This window comes from Chinchilla lanigera, unplaced genomic scaffold, assembly GCF_000276665.1.
Source record: "Chinchilla lanigera isolate Chin_1 unplaced genomic scaffold, ChiLan1.0 scaffold00005, whole genome shotgun sequence".
Taxonomy (NCBI): domain Eukaryota; kingdom Metazoa; phylum Chordata; class Mammalia; order Rodentia; family Chinchillidae; genus Chinchilla; species Chinchilla lanigera.
Window position 1 is genome coordinate 42,040,045 of NW_004955406.1, and position 15,969 is coordinate 42,056,013.

At 51.9% G+C, this 15,969-nt stretch overlaps 1 protein-coding gene and 1 long non-coding RNA gene across 2 annotated transcripts in view; one reads left to right on the top strand and one right to left on the bottom strand.

Moving 5' to 3' along the window:
- Srgap2 (SLIT-ROBO Rho GTPase activating protein 2) overlaps positions 1 to 10,687 on the top strand; it is a 249,497-nt gene extending 238,810 nt beyond the window's left edge. Inside the window, exons 21-23 of the mRNA XM_005375386.2 lie at positions 1,096 to 1,242; positions 4,600 to 4,924; positions 7,418 to 10,687. Coding sequence (XP_005375443.1) covers positions 1,096 to 1,242; positions 4,600 to 4,924; positions 7,418 to 7,801 — 856 coding nt within the window. The 3' untranslated portion in view covers positions 7,802 to 10,687. The remainder of the gene's footprint in view (positions 1 to 1,095; positions 1,243 to 4,599; positions 4,925 to 7,417) is intronic.
- Positions 10,688 to 11,627: 940 nt separating this feature from the next.
- LOC106150349 lies at positions 11,628 to 15,425 on the bottom strand. Its single transcript, XR_001237116.1, has 2 exons — positions 15,155 to 15,425; positions 11,628 to 12,030 (listed from the first exon to the last, which is right to left on the bottom strand). It is a non-coding gene; the product is annotated as an uncharacterized LOC106150349 (long non-coding RNA).
- Between the last annotated feature and the right edge of the window lie 544 nt (positions 15,426 to 15,969).

Consider the following 15,969-nt stretch of genomic DNA (forward strand, 5'->3'; position numbering starts at 1 on the left):
CTGGGATACTGGTGGCTGTCTTCAGCCTTCACATGAACACAAGTTACTTCCCAGAAGATGGATTAAGCGCCCTGGAGAGGGGACTCAAGTTCATTTAATCCACCTGAGGTTGATTTTGGGCAAGATGGAGAAGGAAAGAAAAGATGTCTGGGAACAAAGGGAAGCTGAGCTGGTCCCTGATTCCTCACTCGATGGGCTGTCAGTTGGTCCCCACCCTTCAAAGCACTGTCCCCGGGCAGGAAGAGTGTCCCCTGTGGCCTGGCCCAGCCCACCCCTGTCCCGTTGCCCCTACCCACTTCCCTTGGATATGACACTGTCACTGTTTTTAGTCCTTCCCTTAATATTATTTTTTAAAGGTTGATATCCTGAATGAGTCTGCACCCTCCCAGCCTCTCCCTGGCTCGCAGCTCTGCGGGGAAATCCTCCCTGTGTTGATAACATCGCAAACCTGGTGGCGATCTGTGTGCGGACAGAACCCTCCCAAATTTAGCATTATGACTTCACTACGGGACCGAGAGAAGATGAATGCTAGGGGAAGAGGGGCTTTCTTTGTCATCACTAGCCAGAGGGGCCAGGAGAACAGTGGACAGACCTGGGACCGGCTTGGACGCTCTAAGTGAGGCTAAATGTGCTACGAGAATGTGGCCGTGTGGCCGTGTCCTGCCTCAACGCCGGCATTTCCAGAGCCACCGCAGAGCTGACTGTCCTTAACCGGCAGTGCTCGGGACCTCAGCACATAAACCACCACCTGGACTTCCTTCTGCCTCCTCTAGGTGGTGGCCCTGCACGGCCACCCCTGGAAAGCAGCGTGGGGTGGAGGGCAGATGCCTCGAATCCAGGTGTCCCCTAGCCAAGCTCTCAGGAGGAGCTGAGAATCCCGCAGAACTCAGCAAGTTATTTATTTTTATTTAACCTCCAGAGGCCCCTAGGTTCCCTTATCTCTGCTTGCAGAGCCAGCCCCACCAGGTGTCGCCTGCTGCCTCAGAGCCATGTGGGGTCGCGTGTGTGTTGGGGGGCCATCTTGCCGATTTAACACTGCTTTTTGTGTTGTTGTTGTTCTCCCCTCCCCCCGCCTGCCTGCCCCTTCTCCCCCAGCGAGGACGGTGTCGTGGAGAGGTCCAGCCCCAAGTCTGAGATTGAGGTCATTTCTGAGCCACCTGAAGAAAAGGTGACACCCAGAGCGGGGGCCAGCTGTCCCGGTGGGGGTCACGTAGCCGATATTTATCTTGCAAACATCAACAAGTAAGCGCTGCTTTTCATTCTCTGCTCCCCTGAACAACTCGACTCCCACCACCCAGCCTCACCCCCAGCCTAATCCCTACTCCCGCGCTGCTCGTGGGGCCTAACAGTCTGCATGCCCTCACCACCGCTGCAAAGTGACATGGGAGGCCAGGTCCCCAGCTCGCTTGTCATGCTGTGGCAGCGTGTCCTCCTGTGTGCTGTCGCAGTGTCTGTCAGCCCCGGCCTTCTTGGCAGTCTCACCACTAAAACTTTGGCCAAACCTTTGGCCACTTTATGCAAGTTGGTTTTGTACTCTTTGTTAGAGGTGCCTTCTCTTTTCCAATTCTTACTCAAACAATAGTGTCAGATGTCTTCCTTGACCCTTGTCTGGTCAGAGATTCAGAGTCTTGTGTGTTTCCACCAGGCTCCGGCCACACCAGGTGGGCTTATTAGATGTCATGTGTCTGTCTCTCCCCTTGTCTTGCATCCACTGCTGGGAGAAGAGGAGAGCGCTGCGCCCCCAGGGAGAGCTTGGTCCTGAGTTCTTCATTTCCCGTGTGACTCGGTGCTCTTTTCTTTTGCCCTCGCACACTGGGAGAAATCACCTTCCATTTTTCTCCTGTTGCTTAAGCCCTGTGTATTACGCTCCTGAGCAGTCCCTGTACAGAGTCTCACTCCTGTCCGGCAGGCCCTTCCCTCTGCCTCCCAGCTTTCACTGTGGCCTTTAGCAACATCCAGGGTTTTATCCACCACACCCGAGCCGGCTGTCTAGAGGGATCCCACGCCACCCGTGTGCTGCTGCCTTCCCGAGAGCCTTTCAGGTTATTGGAGAACTAATCTCATCTCAAGGGGCCAGACACCAAGTCCCAAAGCCTACAGACCTCTTTCTGCCAGACCCTGAAACCTGGCCCAGTGCCAGAAGGATGACAAGCCCCAGGGCACTCCTGATGAATATGGATTGGAGATGATGTACAGTTTTTATTCCCTCCTGGCTTTGGAGGAATGAAATGATTTGCACTTTGAAAACCTGTTAACCATAGCCTCTGGACACTGAGACTGGAAGGAGAATAAAAGATGCTTGTTGTTTTTAAACCACACTGGGTTGCCAGATCTCTTGGCTTCTTTCCAACCAGACGGTAGCAGGGGAGTTGTTGGGTCACGTGGCTCGTTTCCATTGCTTTCACCTTCCGGTTCATAAAGTAGTATATTCAGCTTGCTAACTCAGTATAGCTATAACTTAATTCAGACCAGCAAAAAAGTGGGGAATTTTATACTTCCCTCCAGCACACTGCCCTGATGCGAGGACAAACTAGTAAACAGTAACTATGAGCTAATCATCTTCTCTCTCCTTATTTACAAGTCTATGTTAATTATAAGCCTACAATCACAAGCTTGTAAGCCAATTATTAAGCCAGAAACCAAAGCAGGGTTGGTGGAGGGAGAGTTAGATATTTAGTTATGTTCAGGCTTTTTGTTTGTGCTGGGCATGGAGCCCAGGACCTCCACATGCCTGGCAAGTGCTCTACCACTGAGCTATAACCCCATTCTAGGTACATATTATTAAGTCATCATATACTAGGTGCCATTTGTCAAAATTGTGGAGAGGGACAGCTGAACAGTCAAAAGATGAACATCTGGTAGAAAGTCGATGTCTCCTTTGAACTGCTTGCATGGTGGGAGAATTCTCATGGTGAAGCTCTTGGAGGACAGGTCTCTGTCCCACGGCCTACTGACACCAACCAGCAGGTAGAGAACTGGCAGCCCTCAGTATGTCCCGCCTTTTGGAGTGAGTCTGCCTCCCAGCCTCCCTCTTCCCCTCCAAGCAAGCTCCTTCAGTTCCTGAGAGCTTGACTCTCTCCCAGTAGGCCTTCACATCTGCCAACTCCTCCCTTACCTGGTCAGTTCTCTCCTCCCTTCAAGACTCAGTCCAAAAATTTACAGTCCTGGGGAGGCCTTTCTGACATCCCTGAATTCCCCTGGGCTTAGTGAGGTGCCCTCCGCCTGTATTCAGGCAGCTTGAGTAGTTCCTGGTACTCACATTGCCCCAAATCCCCCACCAGGCTGAGCTCCCAGGAATGGGGAACTTTGTCTTCCTCCTTTATATCCCCAGGGCTGGCCTGGGACGTGGCGTACTGCAGCTACTCCGTAAGTCTGCCTTCTCAGCAGTTTAGATCTGTGATTCAGCCCCCGTCAAATGAAATAAGGAAATCAAAGTCATCAGGGTGTGGCCTTTCCATTCAATTCCACGCATTTATTAAGCATCTACTTCATGCTGAGCACCAATGCTGGTTATTCAGAGCCAAGCAAGACATGATCCCAGCTCTCCAGAGTTCACAGTGCCATGGGCACCCCGAAGGAGCATTGGAGGGAGGGGTCCATTCTGTCTGCAGCTGCAGTGAGTGGTGTGGAAAGCTCTGCGGAGGAGGGCTCACTTCAGGAGAACCTTCAGAGGCTCAGTATCCGTTTCCTCTGGGGAGGGTGACTGACTCAGGGCTAGAGCTGCTGAGCAGACAGGTTCATGGAGTAGCTGCTCTGGGCCAGAACCTGGACCAGGCCCCAGGTCTGTAAAGATGAGGAAGACCCCAGCAGTGCACAGGGCCTCACAGGTGGCCCCTATCTGCCAAGTCCTGCCATCCCTCCTTCCCTCCTCAACTCCCACCGCAGTCTAGTCTGCCCTGCCTGCACAGTCAGAGCTGCCCAGCTGCCATCAGAACAAGCAACTCGTGCCTTCTGTAGGTTAGGCCCTTCACCTCCAAGAGGACATGGAGTTATTCAGCAGCAGGCAACACTAAGACCTAGGGTTCTGCCGAGCCATTTGATTTGAGGGCTTTAGGTGGTGTGAAACAGACTGGCTCAGAGCCAGGGTTCAGCCCAGTGTTGGGGGACAGGGGTCGTGTGGATGTCCTTCCACCCCGAGTAAATCTCCTGTTCTATGTATGGAGTAAGCCAGAGTCCACAACGATTCCAGCATCACTGTAGCTAGACCAAGAGACAACCTAAACTTGGGAAAGTTAACGCTCCTCCTACCAGCAGTTCCCTCCCTGTGGTGATGGTGAGACTCTTCCTGCTGGGGCCTTTGGTTTCTGCTCAAAGCACAGTCTTTCCATGACTCTCATTAGACACTCTCCCTTACTCGGACACTTTTTCTGACAGCAACTTATATGTTGAGAGCTCAGTGCCCAGGACTCACAAGTAAGTATCCATTTCTCCTTTGCCCGGTTGGGGGAGGCAAGGGAAGGTGACACTGAGGAGAAAAGGTGCTCCATGCACCTCTCCTGCTACCGTGCCTGGGTGTCACACCTGCCCCTCTCTCCCCATCCTGGCCTCCTCGGAGCTAGCTTTCCCTGTTCACCCTGCCCTCTCTATTTGTGATTGAAGGCAGAGGAAGCGTCCAGAACCTGGGAGCATCCGGAAAACATTTCGAAGCGACAGCCACGGGCTGAACAGTTCCCTGAGTGACTCCTCCTCCTCGGGAGTAGGGGCCAGCTGCCGCCCAGCCTCCCAGCCCATCATGAGCCAGAGTCTCCCCAAGGAAGGGGCAGATAAGTGCTCCATCAGCGGGCACGGGAGCCTTAACTCCATCAGCCGCCACTCCTCCCTGAAGAACCGTCTGGACAGTCCGCAGATCCGGAAGACTGCCACAGCAGGCAGGTCCAAAAGCTTCAATAACCACCGGCCCATGGACCCCGAGGTCATTGCACAGGTAACTGAGGGCCCTGCACCAGCAGCTCACGTGGGTCCACACTCATCACTGCCACTCAGTGCAGCCACTAAGGAAAGTAACACAGCTAAGGCAGCGCTGTGCTTTGTGCAGTCTGTGCTGGACCCCGGGACTAGTGGGCATTCAGGCTCAAGCACCTTGCCCGGCTGCCGTCTGTCCCTAGCAAGATCCTGGAGACCGAATGAGAGGCTTCTAACTTCTTACTCAGATACAGCGGTGCCTCAGTTCATGAACTTAACTCTCTCCACAATTCTGGTCATTAATGGAATTGATGAGAACTGAATCAAATTCAAGGGTTAAATTCAGCGTTGAACTCATGGAGAAATTTGATTCAGTTCTCGCCCAACTTGATTTGCAACTAGAACCATGAAGAGAATTAAGTTTGTGAACCAAGGTGTCACTGCTCTGGCTATTTGCAGAGCTGCTGATTGTTAAAGCCGCTAGTTAGAGTGTTTAAGTAGCATCCACCCAGCCCAAGTTTTGGGTCTTAAGGCCTGGGTAGATTTTGTGAAGCTGTTTGAGTGTCAAGATTCCGGTACAGCTGTCACCGCATTCATAGATGGGTCTGTCCACCCCGTCATTCCATTCCCTAAAGTTGTCACTGATGCCTAGTGGGCAGATGCTAATCCACAACGCTTCTGGTCTTGAAGACCCCAAAATACTCTGGCTGCTGGGAACTTGAGAACTAAAAGCATTTCTGGCCCAAGGCTCCAGCGGCAGAGAGGTGAGCTCCCCATTAGAGTGTTCTCCTTCACACCTGTACCATACTGATGACTCTCTGTTTTCCGCGAAATACTAGAGATCCAACCCCACCTCTAAAACTCCGACTACCGGGGCCACTCCAAGCAGTGCTCTCAGACGTCTCTCCCAACTATATAATTTCCATTAGACCAGGTAGGCATTAAGGGCTCACTGAGGCCCTTGGAAGTCTCAATCCAGTTGAGATTGTCTTGTTCCATCTTCCAGGGGGCAGTAGAGGCTGGCTGTGGTCTCTGTTGGCTGCACTGATGCTCTGCTTAAGGTGGTGTACCTGGCAAGCCCAGTGTTAAACTGTGGGCCTGAGATGTCTTGCTTTGCTGTCCTTCTATCCTATGCCTCTGTTCAAATTCCTGTTGGCAGTTGGCCTTGCATCATGGGAATCCTCCTGGGTCCTTCCTTGGTCATGCATTACTGTGTACTGTGAAAAGGTACACAGTGGACAGACTCCAGCTGCATTGCTGGGCTGAGGAGGCAGATGGAGTTCTTCCCGAGCATCTTAAAAGGTTTGAGAGTGCCGGGGATGTAGCTCGGTGGTGGAAACCTGACCAATGTATGTGAGGCCCTGGGTGTAAACCCCCGTTTCTCACACGCATAGGTTTTCAGAATGTCCTCAGGATGAGTGAAAGAGGAATTACTGTCAAAAGAAAGCGTGTGTCACTGTAAGACAATTCACAATGGGGCCTTTGCTTAGAACAGTCTTTCACTGTGAGCTTAATCCCAAGAAGGAGTCCACTGCTGGTGTGGGAGCGCCTGGAAAGTCTGTTTGGACAGTGCAGACCACTGGGAGGTCTCCCCAGGAAGCAGCTGGTTTGCATACAAAGGTTCTTTGGTTCTGCCTTAAGCCCTGGGCTAAGACTAATGGTTTCCTGATAACTGACTGTTTCACTGAGCTACAGAAGGTGATTCACCTGTACGGGCTTTGGCTCCCCCTCCTGGCCATTTTGTGGTTCCCTTTCTGTGGTGGTGGCTAGAAGGAAGTCCTTTCAAGTTGGAGACTCCCATGAATGAGGGGTGGGGTCCCGATAAATCTTCAAAGACTGGGCTCTTGAACTTTCCAGAGGAACGAGGAACAAGGAACGATTGATGTTCTTAAAATTTGGCCGTCAAATTCAAGAAGATAAAGATCACACTTCATCTCTACCCCTTCTTAAAAATTCCTTAGCACACTTTCAAACAGAAGTAGAATTAACATATCCCCCTGTCCTCAGAGTAGCCCAGCTCATAGCCACTCTGAGTTCTACCTTTGTCCTGCCCACTAGATTGTATATCCATCAATATTTCAGTGCCTATCTCTAAAACCCAAGGACGCTAGTTAAAAATCAGTTTCAACCAGCCTGACACAAGCCTGTAATCCCAGCTACTCAGGAGGCTGAACCAGGAGAATCACAAGCTCAAGACCAGCCTAGACAACTTAGTAAGACCTCTCAAAACAATTACAAAAAAGGGCTCTGAATGTAGCTCTGGGAATCATCAGTACAGGGGGTGGGCCGGGGAAGAAAGAAAAAAAGAAAAATCAGCTCAATTACTAGGAAAGACAAATTTGAAAATGAAAATCATTCTGTTCCCCTTCCTCCATGTTCTGAGCACTTACATGGCCTTTGGCCAAATAAAATAACCTCTTATAGTTGGTTTCTTCATGCCGTGACCTTTCTTGATGCAATAGGCTCCTTGAGGAGCCTTGGTTCACCTCATCTCCTCCTTTTTCCTGTTCTGCAGGATATTGAGGCAACAATGAACTCTGCCCTGAACGAGCTACGGGAGCTAGAGCGGCAGAGCAGTGTCAAGCACACCCCTGATGTGGTTCTGGACACCTTGGAGCCCCTCAAAACCTCACCAGTGGTGGCCCCCACCTCGGAGCCCTCCAGCCCCCTGCACACCCAGATCCTCAAGGACCCTGAGCCTGCCTTCCAGCGCAGCGCCAGTACCGCGGGGGACATGGCCTGCGCCTTCCGGCCTGTCAAGTCTGTCAAGATGGCTGCCCCAGTCAAACCCCCAGCCACACGACCCAAGCCCACTGTCTTCCCCAAAACGAATGCCACTAGCCCTGGTGTCAGCTCTTCAGCTTCCCCACAGTCCACTGACAAGTCCTGTACTGTCTGAGGAGTCTAATTTAATTGTTCTAGACAAGGGGACTGTAGGGACTGACTGTTATTAAAATCTTCCTATTTAACTAGCTTGGGGACTTCAGTTGAAAATTAGATTCTAAGTTGTTCTTGCAGAATTAGCCTCCCCATCACCCAAAACCTTGAGAATGAAGCCCTTGTTCCTGCCTTTCCCTTTCCTTCCCACTGCCCTCTGCTCCCTCAGTCATTGCAGTCCAGCCAACTGCAGTAATACTGTTCTTAGGTTAGCCAGAGACAGTTTTCATTATCAGGTCACTGTGAAATCGGACAAGGCAAGTCATGAAGGTATGCATTCAACTCTCAGTCCCCTCTGGCCACAGGGGATGCCTTGCCACATGGCTTCTATATCCAGCTCTCAGTGACATCTGGCTTTGGCCAGATTTGATTATAGAATCACATATAGTCCATTCTTTGTTTCACACACACACACACACACACACACACACACACACAAGTTTTCCTAGTCTCTGGCATGTGTAGCCTCCTGGTCATAAGCCAGTCTCTTTGTAAATTATTGTGGCAATTCATACAGGAGCCACCAGGGGTCTCAGTTTCCGTTACAAATTGTTCTGTCTGGGCCAGAGAAGCTACCTAGCCTTTGGACTCTCCCTCATTCCGATCTGTAACAGGATGGGCCAATCCTGTAATCCATGAGGGGCTGTGGGGCTTTCCCTGTCTTCTTTCTATTGCTGTGAGTTGGTCACTGGTGTTTGCTTTTGCTCTCCAACCCATAGAAGTACAACCTAATCTTATTAAGGAGCTCTTCAAGTTTTTCTGAATGTGTAGACATTTCTCGCGTTCCTATCTTTGTCTCCAGTAGACCATTTTCCATTTAAGACATTTTCCTATATAAGACAGTTTTGTAGCTGGTTCCCTTTAGAGTAAAGAGTCTTAAAGTTTTATTGTGTCCGTGGCAGGTTTGAAAAAGGTAAGAAATGGGTCCTTCTTCTTCCCATTCTTTGGATACTTAAAACATAAAATTCATCATCCTATTAAAAAGTTAAAGTCCACTTTGCTAATATAAAAATTGTTCCCAAATGAAAAATTATTTTAAGTTCATCCCTTACTTCGGTTATTTTGATAAGGTCTCTTTCTCCAGGGGTCAATAGGCACCTAGCTGTAAAGAGAGACACTGCCCTATAAAGTCGGTTTTCATATATCCAAACAGAGACAGCTAAGGGAGCCTGGCCCCAGAGGTTGTTAAGTCTTCCCAAGGCCAGAATCTAAAGAGCATTAGATGCTGCATATTGCGGCCTTCCTTTGGCCTTATTTCCTGGTTTCCTTCCAAAACGCAGAAATGATACCCGTGCATGCACCAGCCCAGGTTCCAAGCCGGGTGCCCATGGGGGCACCCAGCTTGGAGACACCCACATCTCAGGCTCACAGATCCCACACAGCTAGGTGAGGAAAAGCTGGAATTCATTCCTCTTCTCTGTTTTCTGGTTTGAAAGCTACACTTTTGTTTGAGCCTTTTCGTTTTCTATCATTTAGGGGAGATGGTAGGTTGCCATTCTGGTGGGAAAATCTGAGTGTCCTTTGACCTAGAAGAGACCTTGTTTGGACCAGTATGTGAAGTTGGTAGTTGAACTGTGGAAAGCTTAGGACACTTCTCATTCTGTGTGAGGAGGCAGAGCCAGGGGAGCCCAATGAGGAAGGGTAACCTGCCACGTCAGGAAACCACTCAAGGAGCTGGGAGAAGCCAGGCCTCTTTCAGCACAGTGGGTCACCCCGGAAGAGGTAACCTGCGGTTCTTAGGCTTCTTGGTCTTTGTTGTTCTGTTTAGTGGCCTGTTCTTGTCTTGACCTGGGCTTCTGCAGGTCCTGAGCCAAGGGAGGGCTTTCAGACACTAGGACCTGCTTCCTAGTTGAGAATGAAACCTCACTTTACACTTGACATTCCTTCTAATCCAGCTGATCAGAACTGGTTCCCACACCTGCTCTGTGCCCCTCTCTCCAGTACTCTCTCCCCTGAGAAAGCAAAAGCGAAACTTCCTTAAAGACCATGCTTTGGGCCTGTCCTGTTGCTCTTGCCTTATTTCCCTTTCAACCCTGCACATGACCTGTGTCTGCCGTCCCCTTGGTCAGTGTCCCTCTGCTGGTGTGTGTCATAACCTGCACAATGTGGAAGCGGTTGCCTGTGAACCCCAGCTCCGGGAACTGGGCTGTCGTCCTCATCCCTGGTGCTCCTGACACCTTCAAGATGTCCCGGTCGAGGACCGGGAGCCAACAGGAGGAGAGTCCTCGGCAGAGCTCCCTGCAGTCAACCGGAACTGAGGCTGCACACTGTGATTTTACACCGAAAAGCCACAAGGAGCTGGTCACCCAGGGCCAGGGAGATCAGTCTCAGACACACTGGCCGAAACCAGCACGCTGCTCCCGGGAGCCCCACCCTGCCCGCTGTGGCACGGATCCTCTTCCGACACAGACTCTGAAGGGTCAGTCTTTGGGAAGAGGGGTGGGGAGGGGCTCCAGCATCCCAATTTGGAGAACAGAGGAGTTTGCAGCCAGCAGCCTGGAAACTGGAATCCCTGGCCTCAGCCAACCTCCTCAGGGCACCCTGGTTTCTCCCCAAGACAGGAGCACTGACGCCAGCTTCGGAAGGAGCAGACCTCGGGGAGGGCTGGTGTCCGTGGACTTGAACTGCAGAAGAGAAGTTAGATCTTCCAGGGAATTGCAGTGTGGTGGCGTCTGACTTGTATGTCACGTTTGTGTAAAATGGTATATTCTTTAAATAGTGTTGATAACTGGAATATTGTATGTATGCTTGGAGATGCTTTGTGTGAACCTAAGACTGTCACTCAACAGATGTTGGATTGGGGAAAATCCAAAGCACAACTTCAAAATAAAATACATTTTTAGGTTTCCATGCTGCAGTTCACATCCCTCCCTATAGTCTGATTGAGGAGCACAGCTGCTCAGAAGGGATTTTGGTTCATCCCTGTGAACAGAGTCCTGCCTGGCAACAGAGGGAAGGACGAGAGGACCCAAGCCAGCCATATCCCTCCCCAGCCAAGGCCCGGCACAGTCGCATTTAGAATGCTGATTGCTCTTATCCCAGTATTTCCGTTTAGCTCAGATGTGGAACCTAAGAGTGTGTAGAAAGTCTCAGCATGCCATTGGCCAGTCTGTTGCCATGCGAACCATTTCCTTCACGGAATGCACCATCCCTGATCTTAGTAAGGGCTGTTCTCATTTCTATCTTTAGTCAGATTTCCCCCTAAAGAGTGAAGCTTGATAAGTTGGTTGGAAATTTTACCAGCTACAACCCGAGGTTCTTTTCTAGAACCAGGGCCCTGAGTCATTCTGCCTGTGCTCACCCCCTGTGCTGTTACTGGGGAGGCATTTACAGGGGGTGCTTTAGCCTTTAGATTTTGCTTATAAGAGAGTAAGCTCAAGGGTGAAGTTATTCAGAGATAACTCAGCACTTCTGGGCCCTGGGGTGACTGTGCACTCCCATGGAGACGTCTCACCGCAGGCCCGAAGCAGTGGGCCCAGCTAGGCATGCACTGGAACCCCAGAGGCTCCACTTCTCAGAGGAGGAATTGCATCTGTGGAGTTAGCAGGATTCTTTGGGATAGTTGAACCACTGGTTCTTAGAACACACCATTGTCCTTAGCATCTACTTTGTGAAGTGTGAGCCCCCAGCCCAGCACCCCTTCTTGTTGTGCCCATAGTTTATACTGTGTCTGGAGCCATTTGTCCCTCTCATACATGTATGAGTTGCTTTTCTCTCCCGTGTGGGAACGAGTATATATGTGCATTTTATAAACATGATTAGTAAGCAGAATATTAAAGATAACAAAATGAGTTCTAGAGCCCTAATGGGGCCCACATTTATATCTAGGGGATTATTCGAATACCAGTCCCTCCAGGCATGGATCTGACCTCTCCACGGAGGGGCTCCCCTGTGTTCCCTGGTCATGCACAGGTCCTACCCCTGCCCGGCCCAGGCGCCTCACGTCCTCCTAGGTGCTTGTCTCCATTTGCTATTTGTGTGGCTTGCACTCAGCTCTCAGGCCCTCCTTTCTCCAGTTTAAACAGCACGGCTGCATCTTCAGCTCTCCTGCTGGCCTCTTGACCTTGGTGGAGACAAAGCTGGGGCTGCTCTTGCACCCTGTAGAGTGATTCCTCCCTTGGAGTGCAGCAGGGTGCAGGCAGAGGTGACACCTGGAGCACCTGAGTAGCTGAGGTGGAGCCAGTTCTTAGGCTGTGACGGAGGACAAAGAGACCTCTTAGAGAGTCCAAAGGCAAAGGCTGCCTCCTGTCATATTCTTTTTTTTGGGGGGGGGCAGGGACAGATGTTGGTTAAGCCAGTGTCTCACTATACAGCCCAGGCTGGCCTTGAACTGGTGATGCTCTTGCCTCAGCCTCCTGAGTGCACCACCATGCCCAGCTCTGATCTATCTGATGGGAGCTTGATGGGAATGAGTGGCAGTGAGCAATTGAAACACAAGCCAGTTTCATCCAGATAGGAACCAAAAGAGGAGACCGGGTGGGTGTGAATTCAGGAGATGGTGTTTAAGATGATCTCATCTAAATGTTTATAGTTTCAGGAGGCTTCCTTTTACTCAAGAGTTAATCCTGGCATATTACATATAACAGACTGAGATGCTTAGTCAGTCAGCAAACTTTCAGCCTTTCCATGCAAGCACTGTCACATGGTATTAGGCAGTAATGGAACTTTCTTCCTAGTTGAGGAGAACAGAAAATAAGTAAAATAAGTGTTGAACTGAACAATGAAACAACATAAGAGGAGTGTCTGGCTGGGTCAGAAAGGGCTACTGGTGGGAGAGAGGAAGTCAAGAACCCCGCCTGGGTGGGCCATGCTGAGACCACGAGTGGCCATCTGGGTAGAAATATTGATAGGCTGGGGTAACAGTGTGGTCCAGGCCTGGGGGAGAAATCCTGCTTGAAGACACACGTCCAAACTGTTTGGCTCCTGGAAGACAGGAAGAGGAAAGGGTCCGCATCTTCAGAAACCCAGCAGAGGAGAACGGGCCACAAAACAGGAGCCACGGCAAGGTGGGTCCCGGCCAGCACGGGTTGCAGGAACCATAGATGGCAGTGCTCTACAGAGAGGAAGGGACCTGTTTTGGGGTACATGGGGTGACCTGAGGTCACTAGAAAGGGAAACTGACTTGGGCTGGACAACATTTTCAGGATAGGAGGAACGAGTCCCAGTGGAGTGGGTCGGCGGTGAACGAGAAGGGAAGAGGAGTCAGTGACTCAGAGCATCAAGACAGGAGAAGGGACCAGGCTCTGTTCTTAGATGGCACCAAGGTGGGTGTGGGGTCGCACACCTGTAATTCCAGCCCCCTAGGGGGCTGAGGCAGGAGGATCACAAGTTCAAGCCCAGCCTTGGCAACGTGGCAAGACTCTGTCTCAAAACATTTAACAAATAAATGGCTGGGGATATTCAATCAGTACCACACAAAAATAAATGAAAGGCCAGTGTCAAAGCTCTTTGCTGGCGGGCAGGACCCAGCAGAATGGGAAGAAAGACTACGCAGGAAAGGAAGAGACAGCACACAACCAAGTGACAGAGTGGCCTAGCTAGCACAGAGGCACATGGGCGGGAGCAGCAGGGAGCGGCTGTGGGGAGAAAGGGGCTCCATTTGGACCGCTGCTTCCAGGTCAGCAAAGCTGAAGTGAAGGCCAGGTCTTGGGCTGAGAGAGGGGAGGGTGGAGGAGCCCAGAGCAGGGGTGAAACACTGCCTTTCTACAGCAGGGTCAGCAGAACCTGACCGCACAGGGGCCACTCCCTCAACTCCTGTCCCCACCACTTAAGAAAGCGCCAGGTGCTGCAGCAGTGCTGGGGCCTTTCCCCAGCAAAGCTGGCTGGAGCTAACTCCTGAGGGTGGCAGGGAGCAGGGCCCTGCGGCGCTGTCACTGGGCCCTGCATGCCTGTGATAGAACACAGGAAGCACACACTGGCCCTGCAAGCTCCCCCCCCCACTTCCTTTAAGGCACTGGGCAGGTGAATCACCTGCGTAAAGCTGGTTCTGGCCACATGGGCAGAAAAAAACAGCTAATACTGCTGTCTCTTTTCAGTGGTGCTTGTGCTGCAGGTTGAACCCAGAGCCTCGTACACCCTAAGCGCTCACTCTGCTTCTGAGCTACACGCCCAGCCCCAACTTTGTAGTGATTTTGAGACCAGGTCTCAATATTTTGCCCTTGAACTCCTAAGCTTAAGCATCCTCCTGCCTCAGCCTCCCCAGTAGCTGGGATGATGTGCGTGTGCCACCACACCCAAAATGCTAGTATCCGTTCAGACCTTACCAGGCACCAGGTGTTTCACTGCATTTTGTTTCACGTCAGTCTTGAAAGTAAGCTTGAATGGCTTGGCCAAGGTCGCTGGGGATGCAAACCACGATGCAAACCTCCGTGATGACCACTGGCTCTTCTGCCCTTCCACTGTGCCACTCAGTCTCCTTATAGAGGCACGGGGATGGCTTTTCTTCCCAAGAGCTGCCCAGGAACCCCTCCATCTTCAGCCTGGAGGCCCTGGGGGTTGCCACTTCTCTTTCTAAGATTCCTCAGAGCCACTCAGGGGAAGGTGTCAAGGCCTCTAACAGACTTCTCCTTCCCCGCTTGAGGCCTCCAGACTCCCATACCTCCCTACGTGGGACACTGACCATGCCGCCCAGCTGGGGTACCAGCTGGACACTCCAGCATCTTGTCCCCGAGGAGGATGTGATGACACGGGAAGGCCTAGTGAGATATGGATGGATGGATGGATGGATAGACAGACAGACAGATACTTGAGTTGCCTTCTCATCACTGAGAAATTTGTGTTGGCTCCTGGTCACAGTCCTTGGTCAGCTGGCTCCAAGGCAGAATGACATGGTAGCAGGGCCTGCTGCAGAGGGCAGTACTGCCACCACAGGCCCAGGAAGCAGAGAGCAAAGGGAGGCATGGGGGGGTGATTCCAGGCCCTGCCCCCCCAAGACCCACCTGTCCTGACCAGGCCTCCTAACAGCGGCAGCTGCGGCGCCCCATGACCCAGTCACCTTCGATAAGCCCTGCCTCTTTGCAAGGAGGCTTTGGGGGGACCTACAGATGTAAACCTCCGCGCGCACACACAGCACCCACTGGGCTGTCCTGTGTGAGACCGTGAGAGAGACGGCGCTTGCCGGAGTGAGAAGGGGAGAGTGCTGGTTCGTCAGGGTGGCACTAAGGGATGTGCAAGGTTAAGGTGTCAACCTCAGCAGCCTAAAACAGCAAACTGATGTCTCACCAAAACAGATGTCCTCCGGAACAGCGGGAGGGACTCTGTCCCACACAAGTCTCTCAGGACCTGGACTGATGGCGCAACCGCACAACCAGCTTACCTGAGGGCAGAAGCTGGCAGTCTGCAGGAACAAATACAGCTTTAAGTGGAAGTCACAGGCCTCTCTCCTGCCCTAGTCTCAGGGCCACGGAAGCGCAGTTCTGTCCCCCGCCCAGCAGGGATTTGCCTGGCTGCGAACTGCTACTCCTAGCCAAGCTGTGAGAACCACAGCCAGGGCTCTTCTTGTTATCAGCAGGTAAATCTCTCAGAGCAGGAGGCAGTTAGTTTCTGCTGTCACTTCTGGGGTGGAGCTGGCAGAGGAAACCACCAGGTGTGGCCTTGGGAAAGTCCCTCCAACATTCTATCAAAACATGGAATTTCCTGGTTTTAACCACTTCTTATCCAACTGCTGACCCAGAGCTGCCCAGAGCAGCACGGAACTCTCCAGCCTTCCAGGACCTTGCGGGCACAGGGCTGGCTGAGAGGCCAGCACACCTGGCCTTGGCCCCGGCAGCCCCTGAAGCTGAAGTAACTGGGGGAGCAATTACTGAATGACGGTGGGTCTCCACAGGGCCTTTAAGCCTCCAACCCGGGCAATGCCTGTGCCCTCCATACACCCTCCAAGCAGACAAGGAAGGGGCTGAGAGGGACCCAGGTGTCCCTGGAGAACATGACCTGGCCTCCAGAGCTTGCTTGTGGGCCCCTGTGGGCTCATAGGAGGAGTCAGATCCAACTTCTCAGTAGCAGGCACTGGACAGACATGGTCCTGGGACTCCTGGGCGTGGGAACTCTTTAGTTAACTCACCCAACCTGCTTGGTTAACCTCAGGTGAGCCCTGAACCTCCCTGCTCCAGTGAACTGTGGAGATGCCAAAGC